Source organism: Pleurodeles waltl, chromosome 6 (genome assembly GCF_031143425.1).
Source record: "Pleurodeles waltl isolate 20211129_DDA chromosome 6, aPleWal1.hap1.20221129, whole genome shotgun sequence".
Taxonomy (NCBI): Eukaryota; Metazoa; Chordata; class Amphibia; order Caudata; family Salamandridae; genus Pleurodeles; species Pleurodeles waltl.
In genome coordinates this window covers 1112850063-1112867376 of record NC_090445.1, presented here as the reverse complement: position 1 = coordinate 1112867376, position 17314 = coordinate 1112850063, and the positions used below count along the sequence as shown (strand labels likewise).

At 40.0% G+C, this 17314-nt stretch overlaps 1 protein-coding gene across 8 annotated transcripts in view; it reads left to right on the top strand.

Annotated features, from left to right (window-relative positions):
• The first annotated feature begins 5305 nt into the window (after window positions 1-5305).
• Window positions 5306-17314, top strand: part of CASP9 (caspase 9) — a 191539-nt gene continuing 179530 nt past the window's right edge. For 7 of the 8 annotated variants that reach the window (XR_011204980.1, XM_069240267.1, XM_069240262.1 and 4 more), the window contains exon 1: window positions 5339-5552. Coding sequence is in view for 7 of the 8 variants with exons in the window: in XM_069240267.1 (XP_069096368.1) it covers window positions 5421-5552 (132 nt within the window). In the remaining variant the exon portion in view is untranslated. Of the gene's footprint in view, window positions 5553-17314 lie in introns of all 8 variants that reach the window. The other variant, XM_069240263.1, reaches the window with a different exon arrangement.

Sequence of the window (17314 nt, the reverse complement as noted above, 5' to 3'; positions counted from 1 at the left end):
TACTTTAGAGTTGCCTTTCTGTTTAGAGCCTGAAGTCAAAGCTGGACACCTTAAATCAGATGTGAGTTTAGGCCACTTTCCAAACATTATAATTTCCTGTCTCCTGTCAATGCTGTTATAAATTCCTTTTGGAATGTCCTTTGTTTAACTGACTGCTGGTATTTCACATCATAACATTGCATCTATTTGAAACTGTAATAGTAGTGGCAGTAGGAGTTTATTTTGCATGAATAATTAAAATGATTACATGCAGGCGAAAGCAAGAACAAAGTGAGAAATTGTACAAAATCAGGGTAAGTTTACAAGTTAAGAATTTTTTGATCAATCCTTAATAAATATCTGGTAAATGACAAATTAAAATAGGATAAGTTAGGTTAAAAACATGGATGGATTGCCTGGCTGCATGAACGAACTCCCTGTGTGATAAAAGCCGTCCTCAAGAGTTCCCTTCTGTCCTGCATGAGAGATTGGCATATGCAAACCAAGTCGACCATTTCCTCTTCACATGCTCCTCATAAGCGATGAATAATAATATGTGGCTAAAGCAGTACCAGTTCCACACACAAAGCCTGTTTGATTTAGAGGAATTATGTTGTGTTCCCAGGTCAACATACAAAGATCTTGCAATACCCATGATGCAAAGTAATGTCCGTCATTATCAAGTAGGGCTATTAGTCAATATTTGCTTGGTTTAGACCTATCCCTCACCCAGGAAAATTGGGTGGAAAATATAGCCTCTCCAGGAGTCTTGGATAGCCCACGTTTCTATTACGGCGTTGAAAACAAAGGTAAGTTTCCTTGCCTAGTAGTTAGTCTTGGTTTTATATATCGCCTGGGGGATACTGTTTGGCTTGGGAGCTCCAACTGACATAATTGTGTAATTATTTCCTTAGCTTGAGGTGGTTTTAATCTTGTTACTTCATTTGTGGAAGTTTGAGAAGAAAGGTCTAGAAACATTGGTGGATTGATGCAATTGACTTCTTTCCAGAACCTTTTGGAATTTGCTTTTTTACATAAAAAGAGAGATGTTGCCTGAAAGGCCTCCTCAGATTTCTTCTTCTCTTCCTGAGTAGATTTTTGTACAGGGCCAGCTTTATGGCAGTGCGATTGGTTCAGGCACACTGGGTGCTGACCTGGAGGTGGGGGGGCACCGACCTCGGGGGATGGTGCTGTGTTTCACAATAATTTAAGATTTAAGTCCAGCTTTCAGGTAGCAACAAAAATGTTGAGAATATTTTGATTAATGTTCCTGCTAAAGAGAGAGATGGAGTTTTGTCCAGTGGCAGTTATTACTCACCATAAAGTAGCACAGAAGGTTAGTATGCCTGCTGCACAGAAAACAGATCTGTATTTTATGTGGATAGCTGGGTAGATTACTAAAGCCAGCCTTTATCGGCATGTTAAGACAAATGAAATGTATGTGAGTGAAGGACTTTGGAGAGATGAGGGGCCCGTTGACTAGGTGGTAGTGAGGGGATCCGAGGAGAAGGTCATGTTGGCGGAGGATGCCAAAGAAGCTTGATGCACAGGGCACCAGTAGTGCCGGCCCTGTTTCTGTATGATTTCCTGCGGTTCCGGCATCATGGACAGTGCTGAGTCGCATGGCGATTTCTTTACTGCTCTCAGAGCTTGATTGAGTTTCTTTTTCCTTGTTTACAGGTTGGTGAAAGTGGCCTGGTCCTGTTCCTATCCAGCGGTTCTAAACTATGTAGTGTGGAGTTAGTAAACTTCTGTAACAGTACTTTTGTGAAAAGTACCCAGTTTCTGAGAGCATTGTAATTTGCTGTTTGACAAGAGTCCAACACTGGCTCTGTTGCGGCTTCTCTGGTGTTAATTGATTTATCTGACCATTTCATTTTCTTGACATTTAGAGTATGCAGAGAGCCAGAGGTTCCGTACACTGAGCAATGGAGTAGCGGATTAGCAGCCAACTGGAGTGTTTGTGGGAAATGGTCACTTTCCAACCTTTTTACTATGTTGAAGGAAGCAATGCAAGGAAATAGCAGTAGACTGACTATTGGATAGTGAAGGATTGTGTGTGTGAAGTAGTGGTTTGATGTAAGAATGCAGGCGTGTTATGAGGCCTAGATCTTCCTTTCAGAACTCGGAAACCCAGCTGTTCTATCTCTGCATCTGGGTGTTCCCCTTTCTTGTCTCTGTGTTTTATATCCGTGGTCCCCTGGGTAGGGATTCCCCTTTTCTGGTTCTGGAGAATAATCATGTTGTCAGACTCAGGAGTGAAAATTAAATTAAATTCTCCGTGATCAGGAGTTTGGGTGCTTAATCCCTACCCTTGTATCATGGATTACAGAGATTAGATTTTCAATTAGTCTTGTTTCCTCTTGGCATTTGACGGAACACATTTATTGACCAATAACAGTGGTTTATGTGTATTTTGAAGCAGACCTTTGAATGAAACACGTAATATGTGTGGATTTTCCTGAGTCAGGACTGTACTATGACAGTTCAGAGTGGCTGAGACATAAACAGCTAGGGCCTCTTTGGGCGTCCATACTTCATGAACTTGGTGGCCAGGCTGAAGGTTTCTAAGAAGCCTGGCAGTAGTATTGACGACATAGACCATGTTTTTTGTTGGATCACCCCATGGAAGGTTTTCCACTAAACTATTAAGTCGGCATATAGTGACCCTGAAAGTAGACCACTGATGAACCATGAGCAAATACTGAAGTTATTCTAGTTACTGGCCGGTGGGTTATAGGGGGGAAACTTTGGGTCTTTGTTTGGACTTTGTGTGCAGTGCCAAGGGTAGCCATTTGAAATTGTTTTGTGTTGTTATCCTCTTTTTACTATGCATGCAGTACACACACCAAAAGCTTTAACATTGTACGTAAGAATTCACAGGCAGACAGTTCTTCTGAAAATTTTTATTCTGGACTCAATTTCAACAATGGCACTTTAATAAACTTTTCGAAGGAAGAAAACCGACCTTTATTGTGTTTAATTTGCAGGACTTCCAACACTTTTTAAATGTATTTATTTACTTCTTTCTTCTCTTGTTCCTTCTTTTTGTAGTTCATGCCTTTTTTTCATTGCTGTATTTCTCTCTTGCCATCTTTCTATTTTCTTTCGTTTTTTGTTTGTTTCTTTTTCTTTTTTTTTTCCTTCCTGTGGCTAAAGAGCTCAGCCAACTTCAGCCATATGTTGATGTGTGCTTTTTTGAGACCAAAAATAATTTCTGCCTTTAGCCAATGCTTTTTTTACAATGACAAAAGCCTGGCAATTTTCCAAACAATAACGTTTTGCAAAAACTGTGAGAAAACAAAGCAAGAATAGCCAGAAGGCTGGCGGACAACGCCAGACCTATTGGCTTTGCAATGCTTGTTATCTGGTGGTGCTAGTGGTGTGAAGCAGCATCAGTGAGCTGCAAAGGTTGCAGGACACCAATTGGCTCACAAAAGAGCTGGCAAACCTTTCTGCAGGCATGCACAAATGCAGATGTGTGCTCACTATTATGGAGACCGCCTATGTCAGCTTCCAAGAAACCAACCATTCTCTCTGGCCAGTAATTAAATCATGATATGTTTGAAAGAGTTGGCAGTGAAGCAAAGGGGTTAATACTGACTCCTGAAAGATTCATGACACTAAATCATCTCCCAGTATATAGCTTCTGCCAGCAGCTTTTTTTGCGCTTGAAGATTCAGCCCACTATCAATGAACTGCTGCTGAATGAGAAGCAAGACTATGTGATCCTTGTTGGACCACCATAAACTAGCCTTCCAGATCCTGAATCTTGATATTTTATCATTTCATTTCCCAATGAACATTACTGGATAAGACAGAGTAATGCATCTAGCTTATAAGGGAGAACAGGAAAGTCAGGCTACATGAGAAAGTGTAGCTTCCCAGACTCGAGGGGCATATAAAGGACCTACTACACTGGTGGCAACTCTGTTAGGTGACAAGCAGATTAAAGCTGCCATCATCCATCATGCAAGAAGGACACAGGCCTTTGCACAACCCCGGACAGCTGCTAACTGCTGGTTTCAATTGTAATGTGCACCAAAGTAATGTACCTAGCATTAGGGATTGTCTTTCCTCTGGCCTTCTAAAATGTTTTACAGATGCTGGAAAGACCTTATCACACCTGGTGGTACATATCAGTGTTCTATTGTATTGTAGTATTATAAACTGCCTATTACCCCTATTTAGGGTGCCAAAGGGCTTGCTCACATGGGAAGCATGCTACACCGTGTAGGGTTTCTGGTTAGAAGGATATTGTTTTTACTTTGATCTTATGTGGGAAGTATTTCCATGATGTGCATGTTCACCACTTAGGTGCAGTTATCGTATTATGGGACACAGCACAAGGCAGTGTGGTGGTTGATGAAATGTGAGAGACAAATGAGCAGTTTTATATAATCCACTATGGCGAGGAGAGTTACTGAGAAGAATGTCTTTGGAAGAGAAGAGTTTTAAGGTCTGCTTTGGAGATCTGGAAAAAGGTGGTGGTGCGAAGGTTTGGGGGAAACGAGTTCCAAATTCTAGTTCATTACCTGAGAAAGATTGCACCATAAGTCTTTCCCTTTTGAAAGTTGGAGGTTCGAGCAACAGATTTTCAGCAATTCATGAAGGTGTAGAGCCATCTGATATTTTGAGTTTCTTTGATAGGTGCTGAGGGGTGGAAGTGTGGATGCCATGGCTTTGTGGGTAATACAGGCAGTCTTGCATATGGTCCTAGCTTCAATAGGAAGCCAGCAAAAAAGTGTTATCAGCATACGTTTGATATGGTCAATAGTTTTGGACCCGTAAATGAAACGTGCAGCCCTCCCTTAGCCGTTCAAAATGGCATACCTGTTCTGGTGCTTCAGGCCACTTATCAAGAGTGCCTTATTCCTGCGTCAAGGTGATGCTTTATATGGCTCTATTCCAGCAAATCTGCTGCTACGCCCCACAGAGATCAAGGAAGTCAGACTCGGTTTAAATTGTTAAGACATAACGTTGTTAATTATATCACGTTTTTGCATGTTCTTTCGTATAGTTGTATGAAGACATCTATACTCTGTTGTAGGAACCGAGGCTTTCATGGAACAGTTTAAGACGTTGTAGCAGTTATGGCACGATACATTTTGTTGTATTTTCTTATTCCGTTATTGTACACAGAATCATAAATACCTTCGATTTTTGTGCGGAACGCCTAGAAATGCAGAGGCAAAACTACTCGCGTCGATTTGCATCAATACGCACAGTATCTGTGTCTGTTTTGTACTTTGTTATGTTGGGGAATGTGCTGATACACTTTTTGGCACCACGTAAGAAATTCCGGTTCGTGTACGTCTGTTTTTTTACTTCCGGTAAACGCAGCTTTCTTCCGCGTTCTGTTTTCACCATGGCGCACTTCCGGTTTATACATTCAAACTTCCGGAGACCCATGAGGGCGGATAGTTTCTAATTTTGTGAAAATGGACGAACTCCAGCGGAGCCTCCTGCAGCGGAATAGGCTGCGTCTGGTCACTCAGCTGCAGGTGTCCGATCTATGGGACCTGTTGTTGCAGAAAGGGCTGTTCAGTCAGGACATGATCGAAGATATTCGGGTACGGGTGGGCATTGCTGTTAAGTTTTTGCTTTGCTTATGTGTACATTTCCATATTCTCTGTGTTCAACATGTGTGATGGTTCAGTACTTTATGTGTAACCCTTGGCGTGACATACCAGCACGACTAGCGCTATCGTGTGGCTCTAATGGCCATAGTACCACACGATACTTACCATATAATTAGGTTCATCCTTCAAACAATAAGCTCTTCCACACAGCTCAGACATAATATTTCACCCACGCAACATAGAACAAGGTCCACGGCACCTACAAAAACCACTGACTTTCCAAACTGTGCACAGTATTCGGGCAAACAGAAAATGAACAACATATTTGCTCTACCACCAGGCTACAAACATCTCTGTACCCCCAACTCCTAGGGTGTATTGCAGAATATCTCAAAAGGGCATATTTCAGCCCCTGCTCTGCTACTAACCGACGTAGTATCCTGTCAGTACTAGTTCATTGCACCTCACCTCACACATAACTCTTGCACACCGGTAATAGGGAACAAAGTGTCGCCACACCTATGAGTTTTCAGGTCCCTTCACAGCACATTCCAGAAACAAGCGAACGGCATATGCCACGTGGTAATGAGATGTCGCGCTACCATGATTTAACTGCTACAGAAGTTGGCACCCTTCAGAGAAAATACAAGGGAGACAGCAGAAGAATAAAGCAAACAAGCATATAACAAGTATGACTACCATAGTGTTTACATAAATCCTGATATGGTTCACAAATGTAAGGGCCTAACCGTGCCTCTATAGACTAAAAAAAATAAATACATTAAGTAGAAGGATCCTTGCGCCCAGGAGCAGCTCTCTGCTCTTTCACAACTTCTGCATGAAACTGCGTCAGTAGACTGATTCTCACCCTAAACCCAACCGTTAAAATGCTCAGTAGCAGCTCGGAATGGATGGAGAAGGGTGCAATGTGACTGGTGGGTAGAGGTGGGAAAGTCAGCAGATTAATAGGGACAACAGCGTCCGTTGGCTGACTTGGCGCTAAGAGCCAATGCACAACCCCAGCCATGAAAAAGTTTGTTATGTAAACCATTCAACAAACACCATGTAAAGACAGGATAAGACTTCCTGGAGCATTGCACTTTTTATAACGTTACATTATATCACTGCATTGACTGGCAATTATTAGAAGTGATAGTTTTCTAAAAATGAACTCGGAAACAAACCCCTTCTTTGATGGCAATGTTCTTAGAGAACTGTGAGAGGCGGGTCAGGCGCTGTGTGCCCCTGTATTTGGCTTTGGGTGTTATTACGTAAGGAGCAGCATTTTGGTCTATAAAACCATGTAAGGAGAATGTATTGTTATGGCGCGTACCCTGAACTGATGTATTTCAAGTAAATAATTTGAACAAGCAAGGAAGCTAGGATTTATCAAAGTTTTCCTGGTTTGAATTGTGCCATTCAGCCACTAGACATGTAACCCTTTCCCATTTTACTTGGAAGGTTAATACTTTGTGCTTAATTTCTTGAGGAGCTAAATCAGTATACCATTAAACAAATGCATAGTACTAGTGGCCCAACACTCCAGCAAAGGCAATTACTCTTTAGCAAAAAGGAAAGATGTGGTATATCCAACATAATTACACCTCTTCACATGAATAACATTGATGCGTGGTGGCAGAGCTCTCACTTTGAAAGTTTTTTGCATTTTATTTTCCACCCTGAGGGTGGGGGCTGAGTGCAGATGATCTACACTTTTTTTTAATTGCCTCCACGTCTATGTATTTGTAATGCCTTGGGCAGCACCTCTGCTTTTAGAGGGCTCAGGGGAGAGGAGCAGTGGATTGCACAATGAGATGGGTGCAGTGGCAGCAGGCAGAAACCACATCAAGGCTCAGTTCATTTTGGGCTCCAAACTACAAGAGACTTCAAGTTCAGTGAGAGTTAGGCATGGGTCTTGTGCTTGCAGTGACTGTTCCACTTCTACTGGTGGGCAGTGAACAGAGGCCATGGAGACAAAACAATGTCAATTAGCTCCCCATTCAACCATATTTGGACATTCGTCCTGAAAGCATCTTTCCATAACGAAACAGACTCTCAATCATAGTCCAATGCTGGGCCACCAATTCCTGCAGCAATTGTTTTCACAGCACATGGTTTCAATGGGGGCTATTTGTGTGCTAATCACTAAAAACCCTAGGGATGCTGAAGCAATACATCCTCACCTCTGCTGTAATTCGGGCTGAACCTCTGACACTGCCTGGGTACGTATCATATGTTAACATGTTTTAGGATTAGGTCATTTAGAAATGTTAGTGTTTTAGAACTTTTATTATATGGAATTCTGGAATGGAATGTAGAATGCAGAAACGGAGTTAGGTCATTAAGCCCGAGGAAGACTTGGAACAACGGGTACTGTGCTGATAGAGATTAAAGATACCTTCATTTTCTACATTACATGTGTGGATTGGATTCTTTACAAGTGGCGCTGAGTTGGAGGAACACTTGTAACTACTTAATTAACACAGCACAGGAGCAGTGTCCCCTCCTTGGAACCCATTTTCATTCGCCAAGATTCAACAAGAATATCAACATTTAACGGAAAAGTATATCGTGAACTATACCATGCTGGTAATGTATTTTTTTCATTCATTGCATCAGTGACTGAAATATTAATTAAATTGCTGGCGGTGAGAGCTACACATTATTGAAATGCAACTGCAAGCTTCAAGTTTTCAACAATGCGGCCATTGAAATACAACTGCTACCTTCAAGTTTCAAATAATGCGACCACAAGCTATTATACCGGTCATTTTTCACAACCTCCTGCTGACATGCGTAAATGAATTAAAAAAACGCCATTGCGCGGCACCATTTCAAAAGATGCGCTACGTGAGGTGCGTCATTTCAAGGATTAAGGATATATCGCTATTCCATTCACCGCATTGACCGCACTGCAATGTGCAAACATGTTCACACCTCATCGCACAGGATTTTAGTGACATAATTGTGTAAAACAAAAGAAACATACTGATTCACCCAGCGTCTCGTTACTTCTGTGACGGGCTGAATTTACCCTGAAGTTCTTTTCTGATCAGACTCACTTCATGTTCTTCTTCTTTTTTTTAAAATTTTTTTTTATATTCAGTAAAAAAGAGAAAAATGACATTAAAAAAGGAAGGATGAAAGAAGATTTGGAATTAACTGACTTATTACACCAGTGTTTTTGTGTAAATTTACCTCTATCGTCCAGGGATTTACACACTTGTACAGCAGTGATTTGCACACTTGGAACCTTTGGTGCAGATTGTCATTTTTTTTTTTTTTTTTTTTTTTTTTTGGTGTTATAATTTTAATAGCATTAATATTGCATGATCTGTTAACAATTCAACTTGTTACTTCAAATATCCAGTTTGTACCTCCTACTAAGTCTTTGCATCACAAATGTGACCCTCCTATACCTTGGATTAGGTGGAAAGAGGAATTTCCAATATACATGAAAGCAATTGATGATGACGAAATGTCACAGATTAGAAAAAAAATATTTTACTACACTTTCTAGGCTCTGAAGGACAGATGATTTTCCAAACTATACCACAAGTAGTTATACAAGGGTAACAAGAAGAAGAAATAGATGCATTCAAGGAGGCATTATTGAGGATGGAGAATAGATTTAAACCTACAGTAAGTATAGCCTTGAATAGGTTCACATTTTATACTAGAACACAACAGTTGGAGGAGACATTTGATGAATTTCTCATGGCATTACAAGGATTATCCATGCATTGCAATTTTGGAACAATGACAGAGGAGAGGATTTCTTATCAGATTATAGTGCATGTTGGAGGAAAAAGAATTCAAGAACCTCTGTGGGTGATGGGAGACCCTAAATTACAAGATGTAATTACTGCAGCAAAAGCGTTGGGAACAATTGGAGAAATGGATGAAATCTATACAGGAATCAGTGAAGTAGTGGCTGCAATGGGGGCAGTAGTTCTAGTAGTAATCCTAATGCACAAAATAATATGTTCAGTAAGAAATGGGATAGACAGGATAAAACGGAACGGTTATGCTATAGTTGTTGTAACATGAATCACATTGCAACTTCACCGCAGTGTTCTGCTGTTGGGAAAGAATGTATGAAATGTGGCAGGATTGGGCATTTTTCTCAGGTGTGTAAAGACTCAAGGAAAAGTAATAATAGCATAAAAGGAAACGTAGTCTGTATGAGCAATGGAAGAGATGATGAATGTTGGCATAAGTGTGACTTGAGGGAGTAAGGTAAAAAAAATTATGTTTTTTTTTGTTTCTTTAAAATAGTGATAAGAATGTGGATGATTGTGCGGTCGTAAGTCAACCTAAATGTAAAGTGCAAGTAATGGGGATAGAATTGGAGATTATGGCTGACTCAGGTTCACCCTGGATAATTATTACACAAGAATATTTAGTTAAAAAAATTGATGGCGTTTGGAAAGTAACTGATTTAAAAACACCTGATGTTATAGCTGAAAGTTTTGATGGAAAAGTAATTGCTGTTATTGGGTATGTTGAGACTGAGCGAGTTTTTAGGGGAAGATCTGCCATTATAAAGTTGTATGTTACGTTAAAAGGAGTTAAGGTTCTGGGTTGGAGAGACCAAGATAAACTAGGAATCATATTGAATCCTAGAAGTTGTGAACCTGTATTGGTAATAGAAAGTTGCGAGGAAAAGGAGTGGATTATATCCAGATTTCCTGAAGTTTTCACTGATGAGTTGGAAAAACTGAAGAAGTATAGCCATACGATTAGGGTTAAGGCTAATGCCAAGACGGTAGTGCAGAAACTTAGGAATGTACCTATTAGTGTGAGAGAAGAATTGAAACACATTTTATTGGAAATGATTAAAGAAGATGTTATAGAGGAAAAAGAATAATCTGAATGGGTATCTCCGATAGTTTTGGCCCGGAAAGCGGACAAATCTTTGAGGTTGTGTGTGGATCTACAAGCCGTGAATGCAAATTTCACTGTGAATTGCCATCCTTTGCCTATCATAAATGAAGTAATCCACATATTGAAAGGTGCAAACAATTTTTTCCACCTTGGATTCGAGGTCAGCGTACGGTCAGCGAGTTTGAGCTGACGGAAGAGTCTAGATATCTCACAACATTTATCAATGCTCAGGGGCTGTTCCAGTTTAAAAGAATGCCTTTTGAGTTAGCTTCTGCAGTGTTGGTATTTCAAAGAGGAATGTTCCAATTATTTAAGGACATGGATAAATATGTAAAATGTTTTCAAGATTACGTACTGATATTTTAAAAGAATGAAAAGGAACACAAGGAGCAAGTTAAAATGTATGTGAAGTGTTAAAGAGAAGTGGTTTAACGTTAAAAAAAAAGGAAGTGTCCGTTTTACTCTAAGGTCAGTTGAATATTTGGGACATACTGTATCTGGAGAAGGAGTAATACCAAAGTGATCATTAGTTGATGCTATTGTTAATGCTCCTGACAACAGGGAGAAATTGTTGTCATTTGTAGGTCTTTGTGAGTATTATAGTAAATTCATTGCAAAATTTGCCACAAAAATTTACCACTGAGAGAGCTTACGTGGAAAGGGGTTGAGTATGTGTGGACAGAAAAACAGAAGAATGCTTTTGAAATGATTAATAAAGAATTTGTTGAAGCCTCTACCCTTAAACTTTTTAGTCTGCAAGCACAGTGTATAGTGACAGTTGATGCCAGCATGTATGAAATTGGAGGAGTGTTATCTCAAAGGTGTGGTAGAGAGACATGGAATGTTACATTGGCTTCTTGTACATTAACAGATACTGAAAGGATCTATGCTGTTCTAGAAAAGGAGCTGTTAGCATGTATTTGGGCTATTGAACACTTCTGAAATTACATCTGGGGTCACATTTTATTCTTCAGACTGATCATAAGCCGTTGGTGGGGATCCTCTCTCCAAGTGGTAGATGTAATGCTACTGCTCTGATTGCAAGATTAGTATCCAGGCTGCAAGAGTATTGTTTTCTGGTTGAATATGTGCCAGGGAAGAGTAATGCAGTGGCGGATTGCTTATCGCGGCTTCCTCAAGACGGAGTAGAACAGGTTGATGTGCATCATAATGAGTTGGGAATAGATGTTGTATCTGAGTATATGACTAGTGAACTTAGAAGTATGTAAGAGGAAAAATGGATGAAATATGACAAAGAAGATGTGGTTCTGCAAGAGGTTAGAAAATACATGAGGTGTGGATGGCCTAATAGGAAAAGGATATCAGCAGGTATAGCATAATTTCACAAAGTAATGGATAAATTAGAGGTAGCGAATGAACTTGTGTTTAAAAAGGGAAAGTGTATTCCACCAAAAGGTATGCAAAAAACTATTTTAAAGCTGGTACATGAGGGTCACCCTGGCATGTCTTCTATGAAAAGGTTAATACACACATGTTTTTGGTGTCCAGGACTAGATAAAATAACATACAGAGTGGTGAGAGAGTGCGGAGTGTGTGTAAATCCTGAAAAGATGTTGAAGACGGTGCCAGCTCCTCTTCTGCCAGTGCCTAGGACAGATTCACCCTGGCAGAAATTAGGATTTGATATATGTGGTCCTTGTTCCTCACTGCCTGCTGAGGCTCGCTATGCTTTAGTCCTGATAGATTACTACTCTAAGTGGCCTGAAGTGAAGTTGGTTTCTCAAATTATTTCTGGTACGATTATTGAATTTTTTAAGGAAGTGTTTGTCAGAGAAGGGTATCCTGAAGTATTCATATCTGACAATGGTGTTTAGTTAGTGGCAAAAGAAATGCAGAGTTTTTTTAAATATAGCAATGTTAGACACGTCACTACTCCGCTTTATGAACCACTGGAAATGGACAAGTTGAGAGATTCAAACTTGTTCTAAAGGAAAGCATTAGCCGGGCATGTGGATTTGGGGGAGAGTGGAAAGAAAAGCTGAGAGAGAAAATATGGTATTACCGTATCAGTCCCCAGAGCACTACAGAAGTTAGTCCTTTCAAGTTGATAAAAGGAAGACATCCTGTGTCCAAATTGTGTCCATTGTGGTTCAAGAAGAAGCAAGGAAAGGATTGGGAGAAGGTGTGTATTGAGGAGGTTAAGGAAAAAGTGAGGAGAAAGCAAGAAAAGTTTAAGGAAGCGTATGAAACCTAGTGGAAAATGAAAGAACCCTCAATTGTAGTGAGAGATTGGGTTAGGATATGCAAACCGGGGTTTGTGAGAAAAGGAACATCCACGTTTGGCAGAGCCATGAAAGTAATAAAAGTGTATAACAAGAGTGTGGTCACACAAGATGGAAAAGTTTGGAATGTGAGGAGGTTGGCGAAGTGCAATGTGGTGTGTGAGCTAGCTCCTATTGATGGAAGTGTAAGTTCAGTGGTGAAAATACGACCTGAGTGTTATGTGAGGATCCTGCCATCATTGGGAAGTTTTAGAGAGAATGTCAATTAAAATGAGACTACGTTAGAGAATAACTTTTTGGGCAAGGAAGAAATTACAAAGACAACAAGTAATGATTGTGATATGACAAAAGAAAATGACTCCATAGCGTCACAGGTGACATTTGGTGCTCAAACAAGATGTCTGCCAGCTAAACTGGGAGACCTTGTATAATATTGTATAGTTTTAGCCAAACTGAGAGACTTTGTATATATTGTACAGTTGTCTTTTGTTTTATTATTTTAGTTGCTTGGTTGAAAGGAGGGAAATATGTTATATGTTAATATGCTTTAGGATTAGGTCATTTAGAAATGTTAGTGTTTTAGAACATTTATTATATAGAATCCTGGAATGGAATGGATAATGCAGAAACTGAGTTAGATAATTAAGACTGGAGTAGACTTGAAATAAAGGGTACTGTGCGGATAGAGATTAAAGATACCTTCACTTTTTACATAACATGTGTAGATTGGATTCTTTACAGTACCGAGCTGTGCTGCAGTCTGACTGTGCATGCTGATGCAGCACCTCGATTGATAAGGCAGAGATTGAGGCACTCTAATTCTGTGGCATTGCATTTCAATGTGGTCATGCAAGGATATGTTTTGAAATATGGTATTACAACTCACAATATGTGACATTTTCAGGGCAGGGTGCGGGAGGAGGAGTCTCAACTCTGGGGGTGAGGGGACACTACACATTTGTAAACTGCTAGAGACATGGCACAGGATCAGTGCAGAGTAGATGAAATCACATGATGATATAGGTGGAAGAACAAAGGCAAGATATGAATATGCCTGGAAGCTTTAAGGATTGGATAAATGAGAGGGACCTGTGGTTAAGCAAGGTAGTGAGTCAACAGTGTGGGTTATAGAGTGAGAGGGCTTACATGAGGGGCAAATAGGATTGTGACAGCATGGATTATAGCTTCCAGATTATCCCACTACACTTTTAGCCAGTGTAGGGTCTTAGCATTCCTCTTGGTTTTATTTTCCCCATTATCAGTTCTGTCTTAGAGAAGAGTTTACCCAGAGGTTTCCATTGTGTACAGTGGAACGATTTGAGACATCCCTTGCCTGTCTGTTTCACACCCTCTCATTACCCACAGATGCAGTGATGTCACCCGTTCCACAATATAATATGGTACGCAGTATGTGTATTTGTAAAGTGGAACATCTTGATGCTAAATAACAGATGTTTGTTACCCAAGTCAGTGGTATTCATTTTAATAAACTCCGGAGGATAATAGGCAGTGGATGTGCCCAGATTCGAACTTGTGCTCATGATGTCTTTCATAGGTTGCTGTGCTGGGTGATTTAGCCCGATAAGCCTACCAACCGATTTCCCTAATGTTTCACAATAATGTTCTAGGGTTATTGCACCTCATTCCTACTTCCGCCTAAAGCATATGTAGGCATATGGGATGGAAAGACATATTTTCATTCAAACTGTGTGTAATGTTTAATCCTGTCAGAATGGAAATGCTCCATGTAGCGTAGGACCACTCGGCAGCTGCTTGTCATGGGAAAGTACAGGGCTGTAGATAACAACTGGTGCCATGGTTGATATTGGTGAAAGCATAAAGTATCTGGAAGTGTATGAAAGTGAACTATGGCATAAATGTGAAGGTGGAGTAGGCATGAGATGAGAGAGAGAGCTGGCATTGAAAAGTGGAAAGATGAGAGTGAAGTTATTTGTTAGAGGAGATACTGAATGTGATGGGTTGAACCATTTATGAACCTCTTATACACAAAATATAGGCAAAATGATGCTAAAGATCTAGCGAAAATGAAAAAAAATGTTGCAGCTCTAGCTAAATCACGGTCAAGAAGCCCCCAAAAAATGCCTAACAAAAAAAGCTTTCCTGTAGGTTAGAGGGAAGAATACTCTTTCAATTTAGTGCCAGATATTCTAAAGTTTGGGTCATGATAAAGAAGAGTGCAGTCTCCTAAACAAAAAATATTCACATGCGAAAAATGGAAAAGTAACTTTGCTGACAGATTAAATGGATGTAGTGGGAACATAGTGACTAAAGTGTTATTACAAAGAGGATTTTTCTGTTTGATAGAAAATTCTGTGCATAAAACAGAGTGTGTTGATTGCGATATTGTTTCACTGAATAAAGTCAAATTTGAGACTTTGTAACATGATCAAAATAGTGCAATTTGTGCACAGCCAAATTTTGGATCCTTTAAAGTTTGGCCAAGAAAGACCGGAAATCCTAGTTAAAGGGAATTATAATAATCTAGCTTGAAGAGGAAACCGGCAGAAATTGCTTGGGCGCGTATATGGCTAGGTAAGAATGAACAAACCTTTCTTAGCAATGTTAAAAAATAAAAACTGCACAAGGAAACAGTATTGATTTGGGCTGAGAGGGAGAGGTCCTAATCAAAGGGACTCTTATTCAGTTTAGTTGCCGTAGGAGGACAACCCACAAAAGAGCCCACAGAGAATTGTGCCTACAATCTGTATAATTCACCACAAAGAGAAAGCTGTTTTTTTCACATTTGGCTTCAAGAAACTGCAAGATGTCCATCCGTGGACTTTTGTAAGCAGTTTATGAAAGCAGTGGCAGAGTGAACAAGATGGATAATTAGCTGAGTATCACTGGTATTGTAAAATAGGCGTACAATCGAGATGTTATGATTAAGGATGCTGAGCAGGTGAATGTATAGTTTAAAAAGCATAGGGGAAAGAGATTAACTTTGTGCAACACCTAATGGAATAAGCCCAAGTATCAAGCAACATAGGGTTTGGCAATTTAGGATCGCTGAGAGGTCATAGAAGGAATGTGAGCTCTTTCTTTAATAGTTGAATTCCTTGCAGAGGCGCAAGGAAAGCTGCTGTACAGTCACGTACTCACCTGTATTGGGGCATTGTGCAGCTTCCTGTGAGAATTCTGTGCTGGTCGCTGTTGTTTTCCTGCTGCGTGTACCCAAAACCCATCGTAGGTTCAGAAGAGTGAATGAGGGAGGCTGGAAGAGCACTGCTTGTCTTTTAATGCACTGAGGAAAGGAACAGGTGGTGGAACCACTAGAATTGCTCAGATAATCCTAACCCAGGACTTGGTGGAAAGGAACACTACTCTCCACTGACCACGGAGGGGGCACACTCGGCTACACTGCACCCACTTCCTAAATTAGGACTTGGACTGTAAAAATAGAAAGGTACAACCTTTGTTGGTTTCTGTAGGGCTGTGGTTCTTAACCTGTGGTTCGTGGACAGTTGGAGGTCTGTGGATTATACTCAGGGGAACTGTAACTGTTTAGGAAATGATATAATATTGGCAGAATAATGAAGTATATATAAATAATGAAACTTAAAGTATAAAACCCTTTCCTATCATCTGGTCCTATCAATTATATAGTCCTGAGCCAATATGTGTGTCTGGACAGAAAGAGAGCTGTCCTAAATCATTGTTTTCAAGGTTAGACCACTTCTGGACTAAGCTAGATGCGATTAAACTAGAAAATTCTCTTCTGGACACTAAACAAAAGGTAGAGGACAATATTTTAAATGCAGCACAGAAAGTTAATGAGTGGATCACAGCAGCATTAGATACTAACATTCCCACCAAGAATCATAAACCCGCCAGCCAAATAAAAAAAGCCCAGTGGTATAAATCTCATTTGCAAGAATTGAAAAAAGAATGTAAAAGATTGGAGAGGCATTGGATGAACGGTTGTGAGTTCAATAGTAAAGGGGATTAAAGAAAGGCAATAGAAAAGTACCACTATGCGATTAGAAGAACTTGGGCAGATAACTACACCCTAAAAAGATATGTATATACAATTGGTTCTATACACACAGAAGGATGGTTAGTGGTGGTTAGACGCGATGCACTTCCCAAATATGGTATATGTGCAGACAATGATATACGTATTTAGCAAAGAACTGTGGTGCAATGTGGTGGAAAGTGCTCCACTACTCCAGAGCATAATATGGTGTTCATATGAGACCCCACACAAGATTTGTCCCAGACACTGCAGCACTCAAAGAGTTCATAGATAAACAAGTCCTTCAGTTAGGTTCAGTTGTGGTAAGTTCTTTTATTGGAAGGCACAAACATTAAGTCCATTGAATGGTCATCGTTCCATGATGGACTTAATGTTTGTCTTTCAATAAAAGAACCTACTGCAACTGAACCTAACTGAAGGACTTGTTTATCTACGAACTCTTTGAGTGCTGCAGTGTCTTGGACATGCATTTGGTTCTGTTCAGATGAAAACATACAATTCTAATTTTATGTTTGTATCTGACAAGAAACATGTGTTGTTATATAACAATATAAACCCGGGTTCTGAAGGACACAGACTTAGCCCATCGTGGATTAATGGCTAAAAATAGATATGGCATCAAGTTCTAC